This window comes from Erigeron canadensis, chromosome 2 (assembly GCF_010389155.1).
Source record: "Erigeron canadensis isolate Cc75 chromosome 2, C_canadensis_v1, whole genome shotgun sequence".
Taxonomy (NCBI): Eukaryota; Viridiplantae; Streptophyta; class Magnoliopsida; order Asterales; family Asteraceae; genus Erigeron; species Erigeron canadensis.
Window position 1 is genome coordinate 32387751 of NC_057762.1, and position 23723 is coordinate 32411473.

The 23723-nt window shown below is 30.2% G+C and overlaps 2 protein-coding genes across 2 annotated transcripts; one reads left to right on the forward strand and one right to left on the reverse strand.

Moving 5' to 3' along the window:
- The first annotated feature begins 8871 nt into the window (after positions 1-8871).
- LOC122587398 (protein EIN4) lies at positions 8872-12589 on the forward strand. The gene is made up of 2 exons (XM_043759557.1): positions 8872-10972; positions 11918-12589. The coding sequence occupies exons 1-2, from the start codon at positions 9230-9232 to the stop codon at positions 12455-12457; spliced, it is 2283 nt and encodes a 760-aa protein (XP_043615492.1). The 5' UTR covers positions 8872-9229; the 3' UTR covers positions 12458-12589.
- Positions 12590-20056: 7467 nt separating this feature from the next.
- On the reverse strand, positions 20057-21223 carry LOC122589776 (AT-hook motif nuclear-localized protein 19-like). The gene has a single exon (XM_043762100.1). The coding sequence runs from the start codon at positions 21052-21054 to the stop codon at positions 20233-20235; it is 822 nt and encodes a 273-aa protein (XP_043618035.1). The 5' UTR covers positions 21055-21223; the 3' UTR covers positions 20057-20232.
- Positions 21224-23723: the final 2500 nt, after the last annotated feature.

Below are 23723 nucleotides of genomic sequence, written 5' to 3' on the forward strand. Positions count from 1 at the left end.
TGTTTGGTGGGAGGAAGAAGACAAGGGGAAGGGAAATAAAGGGTGGAGATTTATTTTTGAGGGGATAATCTAATAGTCTAGATTTGTCCCCTAATTTCCAAAGAAAAATGAGGACTCAAATGAACAAACTACATAAATTACAACCATCACTACAAAGAAAAACTATTATTTTCCGCACGCCATGGAATATTTTGTGACTGACAGCATGTCTACCATTGAAACCCCCTCCTCTGTTAATAACCTCATCGATCCGCCATCTGATCTACTATAACATACTCCATAAAAAGTTTTTGATGAAATTTTGTAATCCTTTTTCCTTGGATATCTCAAATAGATCAAATTAATTATCAAAATGTTGTAAATCTAGTTGTTTGTCATTAGTGGAGTAAGTATTCACCCCATCTTTAACTAATTAAATTTATTGTACATCCCATTTATCTGCTAGCATCTTAGTAGATAATTTTAATATAAGTATCACATGTTACAAAAATTAAATATTGCATGTATAACTTATTAGATTAATGAGCAACAGGCCTCATAGACCTCCACCAAATGAAGTTAAGTATTTGGTTTTAGCAAAATTTGTGCAAAGTCGTTCACTACAAATAAGATTACAATTATCTATATATATGTTTAGTTACTAGTTAGCTTAAACAAATTATAAAAGTGTGTCATGTTTTTATGTGTGTACTATAATTACTCAAAATTATAAAGAAATTTATCCACAGAAAGTTTTAAAATTTCACATGGACTCTTCTATTTTAATATGTCATATCATTTTGTCACGTAAACACGTACGTTGGTAAATTTCCATGATCCCTCAAAACTGGGTGCCAACTGCCCAAGAGTTTTCAATATTTTGAATATGTCAACCTATAGTCAAATAGAGTTTTAATAACTAAAAAGGTTAACATTCAATCTTTTGAAAAAGTGTATTTTGGTTAGATCGAATTTAAAGTCAACTATTGCGCTTGCCTCTTGTCTTTCCCCTTATTTGACAAATTAATATAAAACATAAAAGGTATATATATATATAATGGTTTCGTACGTACATTAAGTTAATTTGACAAGCATATTAGCCTCTATATAAATGAAATCAAATTAAACACCTAACCAATTATACGTACATATATATTCTTATAATGAAGTTTAATGGTTTGTTACTAGTTGTCTTTGCACTTGTCCTAATTTCTTCAGATTATTCAGAAGCAGGAAGAAAGCTCCAACAAGCCACTACTACACAACCACCCCAACCTTCAAAAGCAATCAAAGGTATGATTATATAAGATATATATATATATATATATATATTTGGATGTAAATTAATATATGATGTATATAATTAATTAACTTCTATATATGTTTACACACATGCATGCATGCAGAAGATTTAACTAAGTCCAAAGGGGAGTGGGGCGGTTGTTGGAGTTGCTGGAGAAAGCGTCGCTTATTACACACCATTTAATTGGTTGGGTTGATCGACGACGTTTGTATATGTAAAATAATATGCTTTATACGAAGAGCCTACAATTGAAATGATTCATTTATGCAAGTATTTGAATAAAACTACAATATTAATTAATGAAGTGCATGTTGTTTTTGATACACGTTGTGTGTAGTATATATATATAATCATAAGTTATGGTAATTAATCGTTGTTGGTGTATTAACTGAAAGTATAATTGTACGTCTAGTCTCGTATATAATTAATCAAAAGTTGTTATACTCGATCCGAAGTCCATGACGTTTTAATTAAGTAAATGTTACTCAATTGTTACTTATTTTCTTGAAGCTAGATGAAGATCGAATTCCTTTATAATTTAGGGTCTGATCCGTACACATCTTACAAGTATTTTTTTGGCAGCACGTATCCAAAAATGCTTAAACATATATATGTATTGTATTGTATGGTATAATACTATTAACACATTTGGTGATGTAAGTCGGATCATTCCCCTCTGATTTATAAATCAGACTAGTCTCCGTGTTACATGTACACTACAATTAATTGTATCTCATGCTTATGGTTATGTAACATTAAACATACATGAGAATATGAGAATATGAGGTTACTTACTAAAACTTTTTGTAAAATATCAAAAAGTCTAGCTAAAACAATCATTTAATAAAATTAAAAAAAAATTGAAATGACATATATTTAATTACTACTGGTATTATTCATGGCTCCGTAGAAACATGAACTTATATACTGGGTTCTACTATAAGAACACCTCAATTTGGTATAAACACTCAAATAACCATCCCACGGGGAGTTTACATTAATACTTCCCGTCTAGTAATTTGACTTTTCTTGTCAAACTTTGATATGGACGTATAATGATGTACTTGTCAAGAACCGAGTGTTTTTGTCGAATTTTTGAGTATGTGTATATAGAGACAACCCATGCTAAACTACTGAATATTATCATTCATAATTCATAACAAAATTCAAATTGATAAATCAAAAGTTTTCGCTCTTTAAAAGATATACTAATATATTACTCCGTAATTAAATACTAAATGAATTGAGTGCATGCCAAGTCCAACTTTATACGTATATATATGCACAAAATCATCTTAAGTCAATCATTATACATACGAGTAGACGACATTTTTATTTTCCCTCACCAACTAGCTATCATAACTACATATGCTTAATTAGGGGTGTTTGTGTTTGCGTTTCCAGAATAGATTGTGCGTTTAAAAACTGCGTTTTGAAAAAGCATGTCCTTACCTGCTTTTTCAAAACTGCGTTTTCTCTCTAATTAAACGCAGATAATCACTTATTTTGCCAAACACATTTTTCGATTATTTGCGTTATACAAACGCAATAATCAAATAATCGGCTCAAAACTCAATCACAAACACTCCATAATTTAGTTACACACAACATAATTAATTAAATCACAAATTAAACTAACTTATGATGCCATCTTGTACTTTCATTAGTGCGGAGCGATATCTCTAGCTCCGGTCCTTATAAACTAAAAACATCGGATCAGTCACCCAACCTTATGGTTTGTAAGCGACGGTTACTCCAGCAACGCCAACAACCGCCCCTCCTTTGACGATTTCTGCGGTGAACAATAGTAGTTGCATTTGCTGAACAAAAACAATTAATTTGTAAACATAATTAATGTACATCCTATAAATAATGAAATGAGCATATATATACAGGTACGTGATGAATGATATAGTCATTGATTATACCTTTTGCTATCGGATTTTGGAGTTGTGTAGTGTTTTGAGGATTTACTCCTTCTGAAGAAACAAGCAGGACAAGTATCAAAACAACACTGAATATCAACATAAGACCATTATTGAACTTCATAATTACCACGAATCGTGTTAGTTTTTTTACTTGATGTGTTGTACTTAATTTGATTTATATAAGCAAAAATATTTAACAATATACTACAATCTCGTCAAAAGCAAGGAATGAGGAGGTAAGATATAGATGATCGATCATGCTTTTATATATATATATATATATATATATAGGAAGTCGTACGTACGTAATTTTATTGCTGTCAAACTAGCTAAATGACACCATTTTATTCAATTTATAAAGGCTTGAAATGTTCACTTTCCTTTTTAAGTAAATTTGACAAGGTCAATATCTTGAAAAACAATATCTCTTGACAGTTTGGCACCCACTTTTGGGGAATCATGAAATTATGGCCATACACATCTGAATATCTTTTATTATATTAAAACATAGTTGCTCTAATAACTTATCGATCAATCACAGTTTTCGATTTCTTAATGTTGACTTTTGTTTTCAATTTTGACTTTAATTTACCCTTTTTTGTTTTCCATCACAAATTTACACTTTTTACCCAATAACTTCTATATAATAAATAAATAATAATAGCTAATATATATCCGATACAATAATGGCTAATATTTATCCAATAAAATAATAACAAATTTACACTTTTTTTAGTTTTCCATCATAAGTTTACATTTATTACCCAATAATTTTAATACAATAAATAAATAATAATAGCTAATATATATGCGATAAAATAATAGCTAATAGTTATCCAATAAAATAATAACTAATATATATTCAATAATATGTTCTATCATATATATATGGGAAAAGGGAATATAAGATTGTCCGACACCTAAGCTTAGGTGTGGAACCCCTCACATACTAATATTTTATTATTTATTATTTAATGAATAAATGTCTGGGTCCCCATGATTTTTATGGCTTAAAAAATTAGTATATGAGTGTCCGACGTCTAAGCTTAGGTACCTAACAACCTTATATTCTCATATATATATATAATTAGTTAAAAATAAATTAAATTTAATGTAATTATATTAAGATTTTAATAGTAATTATTGTTCTATTTTAATTTTAATTTTTTATTATACTAAAACACAGTTGAATTAAAATGTTATTAATCAATCGATTGATCGATTAAATTGACTCTCGCTGATGTTTCATTTAGTTTTTTAGATAAGTTTCTTTAACTAATAAAAAGCAAATAACTAACATATTTTACAATGTTATTAAAGTTGGTGTCTATCTACAAAGTCCGGTTTCACACATGAACAATTGTATATTGGTGTATCTCGAGTTAAGTCGAGGGGAGCTTTAAGGTGTTAATATATGACAAAGATGAGAAGACAAAAAATACTACAACAAATTTCGTCTATAAAGAAGTCTTTCAAATGATGAAGTAGAGTATGTGCTTCCAATGTTCTTTTATTACATTTATTTTCCTACTATTAGCTTAACATTTTGGCATTTGAATTGAACACTTAGTATCTACTTATATCTTTAACTTTAAACTTATAAGCTTTTATGAGTTACATGTAATAATGTCTAATATTAGTAATATCGTAAGTCTTGTGTCCAGTGTTGGACACGGGTCTAAAATCTAGTATGTATATATATGTGTGTCTATATTATACATAATTATAATTATATATGTACGTACGTAAGTTACCACCAGGCACCAGCCAATAATGAAAGACTTTTGAAAGCTATATTTAGAAATATTGAAATGTCTTTGAAGTTTTCAAGAGGCATGACCTGAAGAAATCAAACCGTTGATTTTAAAAATCTTGTTCCTTTTTTCTCGTCTCTATTGTTTCAAGTTACGAACTAGCTACAGCTTACTTCATCTTCATTGGGTCATTTGACCCCACAATAAAGATATTTTCTCCAAGCCCAAACGTAGTGGGCTAATTAAATATCTGAATGTGAGAAGCGAGGCATGAAAGTGGGCCTCGACTAAACTTTAAAAAGTTAAGGCTCCCTATTACAGTAGAACAGGCTTTACGTATCTTATCTTAAATACGAGTAAAAAAAAAACGTTTTAATTTAGTATGATCTATTTTACCTTATAGATATAGGGTTAGGGTTCTTCGTTTTGATGCTTTTCATAATTAATAAAATTCTGAATTTAGTTTTAATTTGATCTATTACTGTTTTACATTGTAAATTCTGATTTGATCTATTATTGTTTCTGTTTTGCATTATTTTTAGCGCTTTTACCATATATAGTCGATTGGAGAATTGTGCATTTTAATGTAACATTAAAAAAGTATAGGAACAAAAGTGTATAAAAAAATGGAGTATTACCCGTATATCTATATCAATACTACTATTGAATAAAGAGAAAGACCATTTGTTCCTTTAAACAATTCAGCCTTTTGAATTATTTTTTTTACCCATAACCTTTTAACACATGTATTCTAAACCCTAAAATACTTTTACATAAAACCAAACATCTTCGCACATATCTCATATTTCACAGTTTTCATTAAATATGTTATCTTTTTACGTCAACTACCTTTACATCAATAACCACACATATCTCGTCATCGCATTGCGCGGGTTCCCCTCTCGTACAAGAATAATATGATTTGGTTTTTTAGTTATAAGTTTAATAGTTACTACAAAAACTGTTATTACAAATCATAACTTGTTTTTCATTGTATTATCCTGTTCATGTATTTAATTCCCAAAATAGTACTCGTAATATTCTATTGTAACTAACAAATATACATGCACTATTGATTAAATTGTTTCGAACCAAACATGTTATGATGATGTAAAACAGGACAAATATAGCGACATGTTCTGAACAAATGTTTTTGAAATGAGGATTATTTAGTAGTGAGGTCCAATCACTTTATTTCTTCAATTATGAAGTCAAAAAAGGCATGCATAAAGATAGAGTGTTATTCTTAAAGAAAGAAATAACAGCGAAGTTCGTTTTTTAGTTGAATGTCTAAAAACTATTGAAATAATTGTTGACAAAAAGGATGACATAAGCCAACAGAAAGCTAGCAGAAGTTTCATATTGATCTTGGTAATTTTTATATATTCATTTATTAATTGTATAGTGATTTCTTCTTATATAGGCAAGGTAAATTTCTAGGACACAAATATATAACTTATATTATATATATTGTGAAGCATTTAAATATAAAATTAAGACAAGTTATATATAGTTTTAATTTGGTTTCCCTTCGATCTCTTACTCTATGGGATCCATATATATTTCACGAAAGACAAAAAACTTTTAGATTCATAGTTTTCATCTCAACACAGTGTCAGAGAAAAAATCATCCAAGAACGTGTGTCAGTCAACGTCATATCATTTTTTTCTTTCCATTAAGGACATGTCTCTCCAAAACACTCATGTCAAAGATGGACAAATGATGGACCAAGGACTACCGTCTTTGGAGGAACGGACGGACCAAGGACGCATAATTTGAGCCAATGGTGTTGTGGTGGAGGATGGAAAGACTAAACATAATATTGTGGAAGTTTTAATAGCAGTATTTGTTTACCATTCTTGCATAATCCTCTTAAACTTATGGATAAAATTATAAAAAGATATGAGGTCAAGATTAAATATTAATCAGTTGTTCGACGTTTACATATTGTACATGATATACTTTTTCCTGTAAACCACTAAGTAAATAGCCTAATGACCACCAGCTGTTACTTTCTAGGCGGAGAGGTCTTAGGAGAGGATTATTAAGTGGTTGAGATTCACCTGGACACTAGCTTAGCTGAGGAATAGTGAGCACCAAATTGTAAATGAGATTAAGGGGTTCCCATCTAATTATTTTTTTCTATATACCTTTTCCTGTATTTTCTATACATAATTTTATCAAATATATTAATACGAATATTTAATACTACTCGCTAAGCATGCACAGTTGTTTAAATTCGTACTTTCACAAATTTGAAGGATTTATAAATTTATTTGTTTGGTGATGGTTTGTTCAAGCAATTTGAATATATCCTACCAACAGAGTTAACAGAATATTCATACTTGTATGACAACTTGTAATTACATATCAATTTCTTTAATCAGCAACTAAAGATTCTTACAAACTAGAAGTAGTATTCCGTAATCTAAAAAAGCTGTACTTCCAAATTTTAATTTCATCTATAATGGGTAGGAAAAATATTTGATACCTATTTTTTTAATATTAAATTCAAGATTATTTTTTTTATGTACTATGGACAGTACATAATAACTTATGTACGGGGGACACATAACTTATGAACGTACATGTTCAGGGCATTATTGTGCATTTATAAAATTTAAAAGTTTAATTTGCAATGTTTTTTTAAAAAAAATTGTATATGGATGTACGTAGCATGGGTACAGCCGTTGTATCCATCATTTCCCCCCCCCCCTTTTTTTTATTGATTCGTATATATAATCTTAATTTAGAAGATTAATGAGATGGCTTAGTCGTTAGGCATTTCGATATCTTCAATACAAAGAGGTATTATACCCTGAATTTATAGATATATATACTTTTATTAGCATGCATAACCTTAAAAAAAGTATCATCTATTTACCTATTTACATCTTTAGTTAAATTTATAGATATATACTTATATCTGTATTTTTTTTCCGAACATTCAGTCGGTATACGATATCGGAGAAATTTTACCATATGATGGTGAAGCCTTTCACGTACCCTAAACAACGAGATGTTGACCATAAGCCATTACAAGTACACAGATAAAAAAACCCCAAGATTCTATCATCCCTAAGGATCAAATTTAAGAGTTAAAACCGGTTGTGTCTCAAAAACAAAATCTAAACTACATATTGTAAGTACATATTAATTTCTTTAATTCTCACCTAAACTAGCTTACAAAGTAGAAATATTCCATAATCAAAAACAAAATCTAAAAAGTTGTACTAATCAATTAATAATTCCTTCAGTGGGTAGGAAAACATATATATACTCACATATTTTTATGTTATATTCATGACAATTTGTCTAGGTTCTCTTCATGTAAATCTAAAGTAGGCCCCATAAATCAGAATTCACATATTGTTTATTTTCCTAGTGCCTTTCAAAAATTGATTCTTTTTCATATCCCATCCATCTTTTTGTATGTCTTGATTAACATTTCAAGTCAATTTAGTCTAATGTATATATTTGTAAATGCATATATACAATATTGTAGACATAATATTATAAATTAATTTCAATAAAGAGGTGTTGAATCACAAGATACTTGCAGACAAAGGTCCTTTATTTAACCAAAATTTTTTCATGGTTTTTAGGTTGTGATTGTAAACAAAAAATGGAGGTCTCTTGGTTTGGTGAGCTAGACTTTCGTCTTTTTTGATGTTTTCTTTTTTGATATATTTTTTTAAGAATAAATTTTTACGTAGGTAAAGTTTGTCACTTTAAGCTCAAGTTGGTTTGGTCTTTTTTAGCAGGGGTTTTGTAGTCAACTATTCAAGTAACTTAACTCCACATAGCGTCTTCAAGTTGCTTGCTTTTATCTAAATTTAAGGTTTGTTTCTGGAAAAGTAAGTAATTTTATACTATATAGCCTTATATATAGATATAGATATAGATATAGATATAGATACAGATATAGATTTGATTTCAGGAAACAAGATTAGGGACATTGAAATTTTGAATCTTGATCATTTCTTGAAATGGGGTTTTGCTAGATCTTAAGATTATTGGGTCTTTTTTTAAATCTTTATGGGTTTTTGGGTCAATTTTTAAGTGTATAAGTTTAGGGTCTTGTGAAAAGTTTGAATCTTGACAAGTTTATTGAAATGGGCTATATCTAGATCCAAAGTTATCACTTTCTTTTGATGTTATCTTCCACTTGGTTGAATCTTTTTGGGGTTTTGACTGTATTTTTAGGTTTAGTTTTTTGGGTTACTAGAGGATTTCATTTATTTTCCTTTTGGGTTGCTGCAAAATGTTGAAAAGATTGGTTCTGGGGTTCTTAATTGCTTCTTTGATTGTAACGGTATCATTAGCGAATGATCACGAGTTTGCTCATTGTCATTGTGATGATGAAGGATCCTGGAATGCACATATTATCGAAAGCCAAAGAGTGAGTGATTTCTTGATAGCAATTGCTTACTTTTCGATTCCACTTGAATTACTTTACTTTTTAAGTTGTTCAAATGTGCCATTTAAATGGGTTGTTGTTCAGTTCATCCTGTTTATAGTCCTTTGTGGTTTGACCCATTTGATCAACGGGTGGGGGTATTACGGTAACCAAACGTTCCAGTTGATGATGGCATTAACTGTTGCTAAGTTGCTGACTGCACTTGTTTCTTGTGCAACTGCAATCACCCTTTTGACTTTGATTCCATTGCTTCTTAAATTCAAAGTTAGGGAACTTTTCTTGAAACAAAATGTGTTGGAGCTTGATCAAGAAGTTGGGATCATGAAAAAACAAAAAGAGGCAGGGTGGCATGTTCGTATGCTTACCCACGAGATCCGAAAATCGTTAGATAGACATACAATTTTATACACCACTTTAGTCGAGCTTTCAAATACATTAGTACTTCAAAATTGCGCGGTTTGGATGCTAAACGATCAAAAAACCGAAATGAATTTGACCCATGAGTTAAGACCCAATTCTTCAGCTTACCATTCTTCCATTCCTAAGAACGACCCTGATGTATTAGAGATAACACAGAAGAAAGGGGTGACGATTTTGAGGGCAGATTCGGTACTTTCTGTCCAAAGTAGAGGTGGTTTAGGTGAATCAGGCCCAGTGGCTGCAATACGTATGCCTATGCTTCATGTTTCTAATTTTAAGGGTGGGACCCCTGAATCAGTCGACACCTGTTATGCCATATTGGTTTTGGTTCTTCCTAATGAAGCCGAACGAAATTGGAGTTTTGATGAACTCCAGATAGTGGAGGTGGTGGCTGATCAAGTGGCGGTTGCACTGTCACATGCGGCAGTTCTTGAAGAATCACAGTCAATGCGTGAACAATTAGTTGAACAAAATCGTGTGTTGCAACAAGCTAAAGAAAATGCTATGATGGCGAGTCAAGCACGAAACTCATTTCAGAAAGTAATGAGTCATGGAATGAGACGACCCATGCACTCAATCATGGGCCTCCTTTCAATTCTTCAAGATGAAAAAACAAGCTTAGACCAGACGAATATTATTGACACGATTGCAAAAACAAGCAGTGTGCTGTCCACATTGATCAATGATGTGATGGAGATATCTGCTAAAGACACGGGTCGATTACCGTTAGAAATAAGACCATTTCAATTACATTCCATGATTAAAGAAGCTTGCTGTTTGGTAAAGTGTTTGTGTATCAACCAAGGATTTGGGTTCACGATGGCGGTTCCTAGTTCGATTCCTAATTTGGTTATGGGTGATGAAATGAGAACTTTTCAAGTTTTATTGCATATGGTAGGTCATTTACTTGATGTTAGTGAAGTAGGGAGGTCCGTTATGTTTCGTGTTACTTTAGAAAATGGAAATGAAGTTAGAAATGATAAAGCTTGGGGAACAGGTCGACCTGCGATCGAAGAATTTGTGAATGTGAAGTTTGAAATCGGGACTGGTGATGGTGGTTTTCCGTCAGAAATAGCGGTTTCAAATATGCACTCAGGAGTTAAGAGGCAAAATGTCAACCGCCTTAAAGACAGTTTGAGCTTTAGTATGTGCAAACAGCTTGTGCAGGTTAGGTCACTTTTTTATTTATTATCTTTAGATTAGTTGATACTTTTAATGTCCCATTAAACTTGCATCTCTTAAAATGGTTTAAGAAACAGTAAGACTGTAACCTGATGATTTTGATACACCTACTTATATCATCAGTTTCTTGTAGAAGTAGCAAGTTGGGTGGGTCAGGCAGATTGCTTGCGAGTCAAAACGGGTTTGGGTCAATACTGGTAATTTGGTAGAGGTCGAACCTGGTCGTGTTGCTGGGTTGATCCGAAACACCTTTTGTCCAAAACATTAAGTTTCTCAATAATAGCTAGTGTTTCCTTTTAAGGTGTTGTTATACATAAAAGTTGCATCATTCTTATTGATCATCTAACTTATTGAAAATAATGACTCGTGAGGTTGTATGCAAGTAAATACGCTTTTGGCACTTTTGGCCCGTTTAACTTGCTTCCTTTTAAGCTATTGGTATACATAAAATGTATTTTGAATCGACCTCATGAGTAAATGGGTCAAATGGCCATCTCTACAACATGTGCATCTGTTGATTAAAGTTATGAGCTATAAATTTTTTCTATGGTTTTCGATTGAAGAAATGTATTTTTCCATGCATCATTCTTCACATGTTGATTCAGACCAATGCTCCCCAACATTATTTTTTAGGTATACAGGATGCACTATTTTGTGCTTGGACCTATTGGTATAATCTCCCTTTGCACCCCTTTATTGCAGTAACAGACTAATAGATATCTATTAGATAAGAGTACTTTAGACAGTTTAGAGCTTTGAATTTGACTATTCGTAAATATAGCATACGTTTTAGCAAGTATATGTTGATATTATCTTCCGAAACTGGTGGTGGTCAGTGAAATTAACTTGCAAAAAGTTCACATCGTATAGCTGTGCCATAGTTTTATGTTTTTGTCGCAATAACTGAATTTTTGCTCAAAACAATCGTAGATGATGCAAGGAAAAATATGGATGTCTTCAAGCCCTCAGGGATATATACAAAGCTCGAGTCTCGTTCTCAGATTTCAAGTCCAACAAGCGTACAAAAGACCAATGTTTGATCTTGGAAACTTTATTGAACAACCAAAGTCGAACTCCATATTCAGGGGCCTTCAAATCATTTTAGCAGACGATGATGGCGTAAACCGTATGGTAACCAAAAAGCTCCTGGAGAAGCTCGGTTGCAATGTCACCACCGTCTCGTCGGGGATCGAGTGCTTGAGTTCTCTCAGGCCCACAATGAGCCCGTTTCATGTTGTTATATTAGATCTTCATATGCCTGAGATGGATGGGTTTGAAGTGGCCACAAGGATACGGAAATTTAGAAGCCGAAACCGACCGTTAATTATTGCACTGACCGCAAGTGCAGAAGAACAAGTGTGGGAAAGATGTTTGCAAGTTGGAATGAACGGAGTAATTCGGAAACCTGTTCTTTTGCGTGGATTGGAAAACGAACTTAGAACGGTTTTGCAACGAGCAGGTGAAAGGTAGTCAAATTATAGTAGACATACATATGGAACTAACATTTTGTTCTGGTTTCTATACAACCCCATTGATTCATAATCCTCTTATATATAATTAAACTATTTAGTTAAATGAATACATAGATTTATTTTAGGTTCATTCAACTGCTTTCTTATTTAGACATACATATCTAGGTTATGGCCTGTGGGGCTGTGGGTAAGGGTCTGCGTGGTTCGACTCAAGTAAGTAAACTGGCTAAGCTGAACCAAAACATGGCGGGTGTGTCCAGTATGAAAATATTTGGTTTTGCAGTCTACAGCTTTTTAGCCGATTTTTTTTTTCAACACAGTATACACCATTGTGTTGCTACTGTCTTGATTTCCCTTAATCCGTGATGCTCTTGCAAAATGTTTAGATACGATCACATGAATACTTCGATTAGGTTGTTTGCGCATCCAACCCAAAAACTCTATTTTCTTGGATACATCTGTTTTAGTTTCACATTAGTAGTACTTTTGGTTGGTTTTTACTTGAAAATATATTACTGTATTTCTGTTAACATCAATCTCCTAATATGTATTATTTTGCCAAAAGAGCACTTTAAGCTAAAAAGAACTTTATATTCTAAAAACGATTATTGGTCCATGTGTAAGACAATGTATAATGGGTCCTTTATTGTTTGTTTCGCTAAAGAAAACATCTTTGTTGATTTAATTTTATTTTAATCTTAAATAGCAAAAAGAAACAAAGCTTCATTTGAGAATTTGAACAATAAGAATATCTTGGACCGACCGATGAACCCGACAACTTAAAGCAACTACAATAGGAAAAAAATTGAAGTGAGTTTTATCCAAGTCATTATCTATTAGATATCTATTACATCAATCTACTCCAACCGAAAAAGACATTTTAAAAGGTTTTTTCAACCATATTTAGACTTACAAAACTGATCAAAACTCAAAAGACTTGACATGGGTCAAGATCTTTGATAAAAATAAGAAAAGAAATATAAATAGAAAAGTCATGGATCAATATAGGGAGGAGATTCTTGTTATCCTAACATGACTAGTCACGTGAAGGTAATCTTGATCCTTAGATGAAAATCAAGGACTAAGATTTTTCCAACTTAATTTAAGTTGAGCAAATAACTTGAGGGAATCCCTTCCCATCAATATATTGATATAATGCTACGAAGACTTTAAGACTTTGCAAACATTTAAGGAAGTGCTATGGAGATGCTGTTATGTTTATAGCTAAAATATTTAACAATAAGAATTGAGGTTTACTAATTATAATTATCTGACTTTATTCAGCTTAAGTGTTACGATGGTTGGATCAGATATGAATCGTAGATTTTTTTTCTTCTGCCAACAAACGAGCGTGATGATTTTCACTTGTTTCCGACTACTAATACTCACTTCTCTTATTGAGGATTCAAAATTATATATGCCCATGTCTTGAAATAAGATAGCCTAAAATAAAAACTACTCCAAAGTAGAAATGTTGATTGGCTTAGCAGGATTAATGGTTAACGGGTTTAAATAACCCAATTTGAACCCATCTTGATATCAAGACCGGGTTGTAAACTCAACCCTAACCAACAACCTGTCAAACTGAAATGCCCCATCAACATGATTAAAAACAAGTTTTCAGGTTAATTAACGAGTCAAATGGGTTGATAGGTTGTGAGATATTGGGTCAAATAGATTAGCAAGCCTTCTAGTCAAATGAGTTAACGGGTTGGCAGGTTATTGGATTGACAAGTTGGTGAGTCAAGCTACTAAAAATTTTATACTCCGTATCAGTTTAAAATATATTTGGGTTAACAATTCGATTGTTAACCTATAGTGCATATAGATACATAATTGTTGTTGTAAATTCACCGGAATATAAGCTTTATTGGAAGTTTAAGATCATTTCTGTTCTATATGTGAAAAAGAGGATCCAATGAGACCATCCTCAAAGCTGTTGGTTTCACGCGGGCAACACAATAACCTAATACAATGCGGCCGTCTATCAAAACTTGTGTTTCCAATCTTAATTTAATCACGAATTTAAATTTAGAGAATCAATAATAAATGATATGATTTATAGTTTATCCAAACTAAATAGAATTTTGTCGATTTATTAAGCTTAATTTAATCCATGTTAAAAATCTTAATTTAGAGAAATTCAAATTGACTTTTAAGTATATATTAAGACTAGATTAAACCCGCACGATGTGCAGAGCTGACTAAAAGTGTAATTTAAAGGTAACAGATAAATACATTTTTATTCATGATTTATAATAATATAAATAATTAGTTAGATTACAACTGATGCAAATAATAAAATTATAATTTATGATTATATGATATATATCAAATATGTTAAAACATGACTAATGAAACGTAAATATTTATAAATTATATGCAAAGATGACACCTAAAAATACATAACTTTTTTAGTTATATATAAAGAATTAAATTTAAAAAATTACTAAAATTTAATATATCTTTAGGATAGATTTAAGAGAATATATGATAGCATTAATTTGATTCAAGATGATATAGGTTTGCAACCGACTTATTATATACTAATTTACTAATTCAATATTTGGGCAACTTATTATATATTAATTTTGTAGGTTTATGATATGATGCAGCCGACTTCACGTGAATAACAAATAACGGAAGAAGTTATTTTTAATAATTATAATGATGATTAGGAATAATTTAAATGACAGATAAACATATGACACCTTAAAATTAAGAAATTAATGAAAAAATGACAACTTATAAAAAATCCTACATGTCATGTTCTTATAAATGTCAATTAAGCAAAAACATATACTTTCTTATTTATATAGAGAAATTAAGATTAAAATATAATAAGATTATAAGTTGATAACCCAGTGCTATATAAATCACATGCTTATATTTTAATGAAAATACTCGTAGTATTTTAATTATCTAGCCAAACTCTCATCTTCTAGGATGATGACGAACATGGAACATAGACAGAAAAATAGATTATTTAATGTAAAAGGTTTACCGATTACTCGTATTTAATTAGCATTTTAGCACCTAAAATATTACTTTAGTTTTTTAATCACCCTTTAGTTAATTTATAATTAATTTACTTTTCGTACTAATTAATTAAATATTAATTAATATAAGGAAAATGCTAAATACAACCTTTAGGTCTGTATTTAACGTGCATAAAACAACTTGTATCTTTCATATTAAAAACACACCTCCTGATTTTCATGGTAAATATACAAATAATTTATGCACTTCAAACACAACCTTAAAACTGTATTTAGCAAACCCCTTATTATAATAATCTATCTGTCCAATAGCCCGCCTTAGGAAGTGGGGCGTAAGTTCCATTAACATTTTTCTGATATGATATTCCGCTTTAATTTTGATGTTCTAACTTCTCGTTCGACCGAGTGTTACTTCCATCCAAAAATAATTATAATTAATCCTTCTAAATTAAGGTCAACTTAATGATTTTATAGTTCATAATTGGCATAAATAGTTTCATTTTACGTACTTTCATTTCATAGAATTCTCTTCTTTTCTTAACTAGTTAATTAACCTAGGTTCAACCCGAAAATATTAATTAAAAATTTAAAATTATAAAATATAATAAAAAAACATTATAACTTGATATAAATTTAATAATTCAATTAACACAATAATTATCTCTATCTCTATCTCTATATATAATAAAACAAGATTGTTTCCTATAAGTATTTTTAAAAAGTTTTTGATATGGCAAATCCATATTTCACCTTAAAATTTTTATTATTTAGTTATTTCTATATTTTTCTGTAAATAAATAAATAATATTTTTACTTTATTTATATATGACATCATAACTAAATAACAAAAACTTTAAGGTGAAATATAAATTTGTCACATCAAAAACTTTCTAAAAATACTTGATTGTTTCCTACAAGTATTTTTAGAAAGTTTTAGTATTTTTAGAAAGTTTTTGATATGGCAAATTCATATTTCACTTTAAAATTTTTATTATTTAGTTATTTCTATATTTTTCTTTAAATAAATAAATAATATTTTTATTAAACATGTAAAGAGTTATTTCTATTTTATTTATATATGACATCATAATAAATAACAAAAACTTTAAGATGAAATATGAATTTGCCACATCAAAAACTTTCTAAAAATACTTATAGGAAACAATCTTGTTTTATTATATATAGAGGTGTGCATGTATAATTTCAATAGGAAAATGATTATTTCTTGTAAATATTAGACTAAAAATTCTTATAAAACCATATCAATATGACAACTTTATTCAACTAATTTTTTTTTTAATATTACCTTTTGATTTTTCACATATCATCATCTTATACATTAGGAGGATTTTTAGACTTATTACCCATTTCAATGTATAGCATGTATAATTTCAATATATAGCATGCATGTCTTTTTTTAGTTTTCCTTTTTTTTAAGTCTAAATTAGTGGTTTAATTTCATGTATATACATATATACTGTTAATGTTAATATTATACTAATAAGGATGATAAAATATTAAGTAATAAATTTTCAAACATGTATGTACATCAATAAATTCTAAAACATTCCATACTCAATTCCATGCAATATTGAAGATTTAATTACAAATTGTATGTATCCATAAAATATTCATATTTAATTTTATTTACATAAATCAAATATAATGTATTTTTCAAATTGAAAGGGAAAAGAATTTCTAACTTTTAGTAATTTAAGCTCATATTATAACCTATTTAAAGAATTTTGCGTGAAAATTTTTCTTTATCTTCTGTTTAAACATAAATATAATATCTGTCAAATAAAAGTCAAAAGTGACTCCTAGTGTTGTTGTTTGTGCTTTGCTTGTGTGGTGAGAGGTCATAGGTTCAAAACCCTCCCTCCTTGTTTTTTGTTTTAGTTTTCTTTTTGTTTCTGCAATTTATCCCACCCTTTTTTTTTCTTTTATGCCCTTTTTTTTTATGCCCTTTTTGTTTTATTCTTATTATATTTACCCCCTAATCTTACATAATATGTATCCTTTTATTTTATTCTTATCATATTTACCCCTAACCTTACATAATATGTGTTTCTTTTTAATCATTTTTTAACATTTATTTTTTTATACCTTTTTCTACACTTTACATTTTGTTCTGTTATAACTTTTTAAAATGCTATGTATTTTGTTTTTTTATCCTATATGTTTCTCTTTTCTTTTTGTTGCATTATATATTCATTTTTATTTTTTAAACATTTAGTTTTTATACCTTTTTCACATGTAACAATTTAGCTTTTTATAAAATTTTCATTTGGTTTTCGTATTCCCTTTTGTTCTCCTTTTTATTTTTTGGTTTTATTATATTCTTTTTATTTTATTTTTTTTTACATTTGATTATCCCCGGCCAACGGCCGGATATAACACTAGTTAAATTTAATAACTTGTTGAGTGTCTATATTAAATAAAACAAAATAATAATTACATCATCATTTCATCAAAATATCTTATATGTCAATTCCAAAAAAAAGTGGAAAAGACCTAAATATAACATCATTATAACATTAAACTACATTACTTATTTTATTATATTTTTTAGATTCTTACATATTAGTTGATAAAAATCTTTTTGCATATTCTTAAGTTATACATTTTCCTATGAAAAAGACAAAATTAATTCAATTACTTCATATTTCTTGGTTTCATGAATATATTATGATTTTGCTTATATATATATATATATATATATATATATATAGGTTTTAAGTAAAATAAAACAAGTATTAAAGTAAAACAAATAAAACAATAGGTTTCTCTTCATTGAAATCACCGTGCATCATGAAAATCATCATGCATCAATTGCTTTGTGAATCTTCGTGCATCAATTTAACCATTATCTAAGGTCAAGATCTTGTCTTATTTGTTTTACTTTAATACTTGTTTAATTTATAATACCCAACTCATATATATATATATATATACACACATATACATGATCGAACAGTAAATATGTATCTTCGACCTATCTGGGTATCCGAGTTTGATAAGCTAGTTTTTTATATATGAAAGTTTTACATTTACATAAACTAAGCTTAGGTGATTAAAATCTTACCTAATAATATGGACATTTAATAAAAATCTATATTAATGATTTAATGATACATATTTAAAAATTTAATATGTTAAATTTAAATAAAAAAGTATGATGATATCATAATTAAATTAGAAAAATGTGTGATAATACAATTTTTTAAAAATCTTAAGTCATCACAATTTTTTTTATTAATATAATAATAGATTTAACGTACATGAACACATCTTCTATAATTTATTTAGTACATAGAATATGGGATTTTAAACGATTTAAACGTTCATTGAGTCGAAGAATTTTATAATGGACAATAAACAACAAAAAACTGTTTACTTGATTAGTTAATGAATCAATATGAAAATAGCTTTAGTTCGTCTATTTACCTTCGTGAATGTTTATTAGTTTGTTTTGTAAACATTGTTCGTTTATATTCATGCATTTATTTATATTTATATTTATATTAGTATTAGTATGACATATAGGATTTTATTAATTTTGAATTATTTATAACTTCTTCGAAAGTACTTGTTAGATATTTATTCTATATTAAATTCACAAAAGCCTATATTCAATATTAGTGTTCAGACCTGTTCATTAAACGAGTAGTCTCAAAATACATAAATCTTATAATAATTGTAAAACAAAAAGTGTATGACCAATATCAGAACTTAATGAATACGAAAATTAAAGAAGAAACATATGAAAATTAACTCAATATAAATATTGATTCTAGTTTATTATTTTTTTTTTTGAACTTTAGTTAAATAAAAAGAGAAACAAAAAGTGTATGACCAATATCATAAATTAATTAATACGAAAGATAAATAAGAAACATGAAAATTAACTACATATAAATATTGAATCCAGTTTACTTTTTTTTAACGGTAGTAAAAGAAAAGGAGAAACAAAAAGTTTAGAGTATATAATTTGAAAAATACATAACAATCATCAACAAAGAGCATCTCGAACGTTTTGATTTTCTTCGAGTTGTTCACAACACGGAATCATGGATTATGGTTAACATATGTTGCCTTATAAGATTTTTTTATTAAAGGTCGGCCATTTTTACTAAAGGAGGGGGATTAGTGGTGCTAAGTGTACCATGATCCCCTCTTTTAGTTATATTATAATAGATTGATTTGTTAGCTTGCTTTTTTGTGATTGTTAAAATTCGTTTGTATTGCTTGATCAACATTACAAATTACAACAAATGAATATGAACACAGCTTGAAGTTTGATTATATATTAGTGACCCTTTTATTAAGTAATTAAACGAAAACATGAACAAATTAAATTAAATCTCATTCATATTTATATGTTTCACTCACATGCATCCGGCCATTAGCCTAATTGAAAAGAACCATATATGGTTTCTCTGTTGCAGGTCACCGGCCGGCTAACTTCACTTGATTAGTGTTTTTCAAACAAAAACAAACATCATTAATTCAGTACATATATACATCGATCACTTTTGTTTCAAACAAAACAATAACAGCATATTATAAACATGATCAAACTTATATTTGGCCCCTATTAGAATATTTACAATATCATGAAGATGGTGATCATTGTGTTCAACATGACAACTTCCCTAAAAGTGTATTAAACAAATTAATCTATATATCTATTAATATATCATATCAATACTCTATATATATATCTTATGAATCATTATTATTTATGTTTGAATTTGATACCTTAATCAATCCTCTAGTATGGAGGCCGGCCATGAGCCCAACCAAAAGCTTCATGGTTCAACTGTGCACCACTATTATGGATCAAATTCGGCTGCAAATTGTACCCGGGAATTGGATTCGGATCACCCATCCCGTGTTGTGGTGGTGATCCACTGCGGCCACCACCTAGCCCTGCTGGTGTGACACTGTCGGCTTCTTCCTCATCCTCTATAGGAAGTCTTTCATAGGTAGCATTAGAAAAAGTGGCAGCAATGATCATCACGGGTCCTGAAGCAATCAAGGACCCCACAACGCTCCCGCCCACAACCTGTCCCTGGCCTCCAGCTAAATAAACTGTGAGGCCAGTGGATCCAGGTGGGGCGGGACCAGGTAAAAAGGCACCGGTTAGAGATAATATCTCAAACCGGCCTGGTAAAGTCATGACTGAACCAGGCGCTGATGGTTGTCTTAGGGTTACATTCATAACTGTTCCACTAGCACTCATAACACACACACCTCTTTGTCTTTTCCTACTAAACTGAGCTATACTTTCGGCTACATCTGTTCCATTAGCCACCTCCATCACGTGGCTTCGTAGCGCGTTAGGGCTATCTCTAGTCACAAAAATAGGGGGTTTCGGCTTGTTTTTAGATCCCGGAGGTCTTCCTCTTGGTCTACGGTTAGAAGGGTCGATTGCACCTTCTCTTGGATCATCACTGTTGTTATCTCTTTCATCATCTTCACTTACGTTGTTGGTGTTTTCGTTCATTCCGATTCCAAGATCTGGTTTCTTGCTCGCGGAAGATGTTTCCACGCCGGCTACGTTGACTTGGCCAGTCCACCATCCATTTGACATGATCAATCTAGCTTGATCAAGAATCAATACATATATATGATGTGGATATATATAGAGAGAGAGATATAGAGGTTGAACAAATTAATTAAGGGTCCTTAATTAATTGGAACCCTGGCCTTTCTAATTAAGACTGCTTTATTAGTGATTAGAGAATATATTAATAAAGAGAGATGATGATGATGATGATGGTGTAGACAGAAACAGTACGTTGAATGTGAGGTAATTGTTTGAGAAGAAATATGTTTAATTGGTTCTTTTCCTATATATGAGCTTTGTGTACATCCGTTTAATTGGTGGGTTTGGGTGTATCTATCAAAGGTTTTATATTTTAATACCAAGTTGTGCTCTATATATGCATCTATGTCTATTATAACATATTGTATATATATTTTTTGGTAGTGTGTATATATTTGTCCAAGGTTGGAAATTTCTTATAACTTTCTATCTATATACACTCATGATGCATACATGTACATACACTACGTACACATGCATGTATAAATCCGTAATGGCATCGTATGCATATAAATACGGACAAACTAATTTTTTTATAAATAAGGTAGATACACACAGTGGCGAAACCAACTAATTGATTTAGGAAGGGCCAAAAAAATAATTCCGACATTAGCTAGTCACAAAGGTTTAAAAGAATTAATAAAATCAAAGGTTTAAAAGAATTAATAAACCAATTCCCAATTTAAGGATGTTAAATCATTCCATACTTTATAATGAATTAAAATAAATAAATATTAAATAAGTCATACTTATAACTAAAGAAGCATTGATTTATGCTATCACAATCACAATCCAGTAATAAGTAAGGAAAACCTATATAGGTTTGTAAATTGAGAATATTGTAAAGTTCAACTTAAAGAAAACAGTAATCTCATTTGTTTTGAAAGCTCCAGTGACACGTTTTAAGCATTGGACCATGAGTATGTCTTCTAACTAGGATGAGCCAAAAGATAATAAAGCTCATTATCAGGGTTAATATACATATATTGGATCTAAAAACCCAAGTCTAGAATGGGCCATGGCCCGTCCCACTCCCAAAGTGGCTCCGCCACTGGATACACATAGATACATACAAGAAAATTTTCATGAAAGTTAACCATCTAAGAAGAAACATAAGACTTTTAGGTTATAACATGTTAATTTGATACGTTCATATGCAAAAAAAATAAGGTGTTACCCCTTTAGCAGTGGGAACTCTCGCCTTACTAAGATGTATATCAATTAGTTATTACTGACAAACATCTTAGTTACCAAGATGTATGTGTATTAGTTCTTCGTATACTTCAAATTTTAATTAAGACATTACAAACACAGTAATTAACCCAACCGTACGTATATACAAGAGTTATATATCTATATATATATACACACACACAAAAGTTAGTGTTGTTGGAATAAACATGATTCAATTCGAGTGATGAAACATCACAGATCATTCTGAGGAACCTGTAAAAGTATAAAACATAATTGCTATTGATTTCGGGTTCCCATAACAAGGTGATTGAGTAATGATAGGATGAGTAATTCGGCTGTAACTTGATGCATGAATTTAGAAAGGATAGACACACGAAAATTAGGGTTTTATGTGTGCACCATTAGTCCTCTTAGTTACAATCACCTAATGGGAAACCCTATACTACGTCTTTAAAAGTAAACTAGCATGGTACCCGCGCGTTGCGCCGGGATACCATGATAAAGGCTTCTCATGCCGTGATTAACAAATAAAAATAAATGTGGACAATCAATTAAACAATAGCATACGATGGATAACGTAAATGCAACAACGGCCAATGTTAATCTAAATATAGTAGGAATTAAAAAAATATCCAACAAATCTCTGTATACGCAACCTGCAACTTAGATATAAAATTAAATATGACCGGGGTTAGCCGTTGTTGGTTGCAACGGCGTAAGCGGTTGCAGACGGCGAGTTTGGAGCGCGACGCGTTTGGGGCTGTGTATGCGAGCGTTGACGATTTTTTCTTTTGCGCGATGAAGAAGCATTGGTAGATGGACCAGTTTTGGCCATTGTAGGGACACAATATAAAGATTGAAAGGTATTCATATGGTGATATGAAAAGTTTTGTGTGAAATGAAAAGTATTTATATGCAACTCAAATAAATTATGACATTTTAATTATGTAAATTATTATCAAAGAACTAAAAGGTCGTTTGAAAAGTTTGAAAAAGTTGGAAACTATTATGCAGTGAATGAAGTTTGAAAAGGTTGGAATTATCATCATCAATCATCAATTAATACGTAGTAATCAGTTATCATCTTAATTTTGAAAACTTATAAGTGATAAGAATGAAGTAATTGTGGGCGTAATTTTGGAAACTTATAAGTGATAAGAATGAAGTAATTGTGTGCAGGAGACGTTTTTATGCTCGATAATGATTTTTGGGTGATTTCTTAATAGCTGAGGGCATAATAGACATTTTCCCTCTTGTAACTTTCAACAGGGGCTATATTTTTTTAATATATAGTATAGATAAGCCCATTATATATTTACTAGACATAGGGATTTCATTTATTGTCAATTATCATATCAGGAATGATACATGATCAGTGAAGGTCACACTAACGTGGTTCCAACAAGTGTTTCTCCGTATTTTAGAAGTGAACATTTAACTTAAGAATAATGTAATTAAGT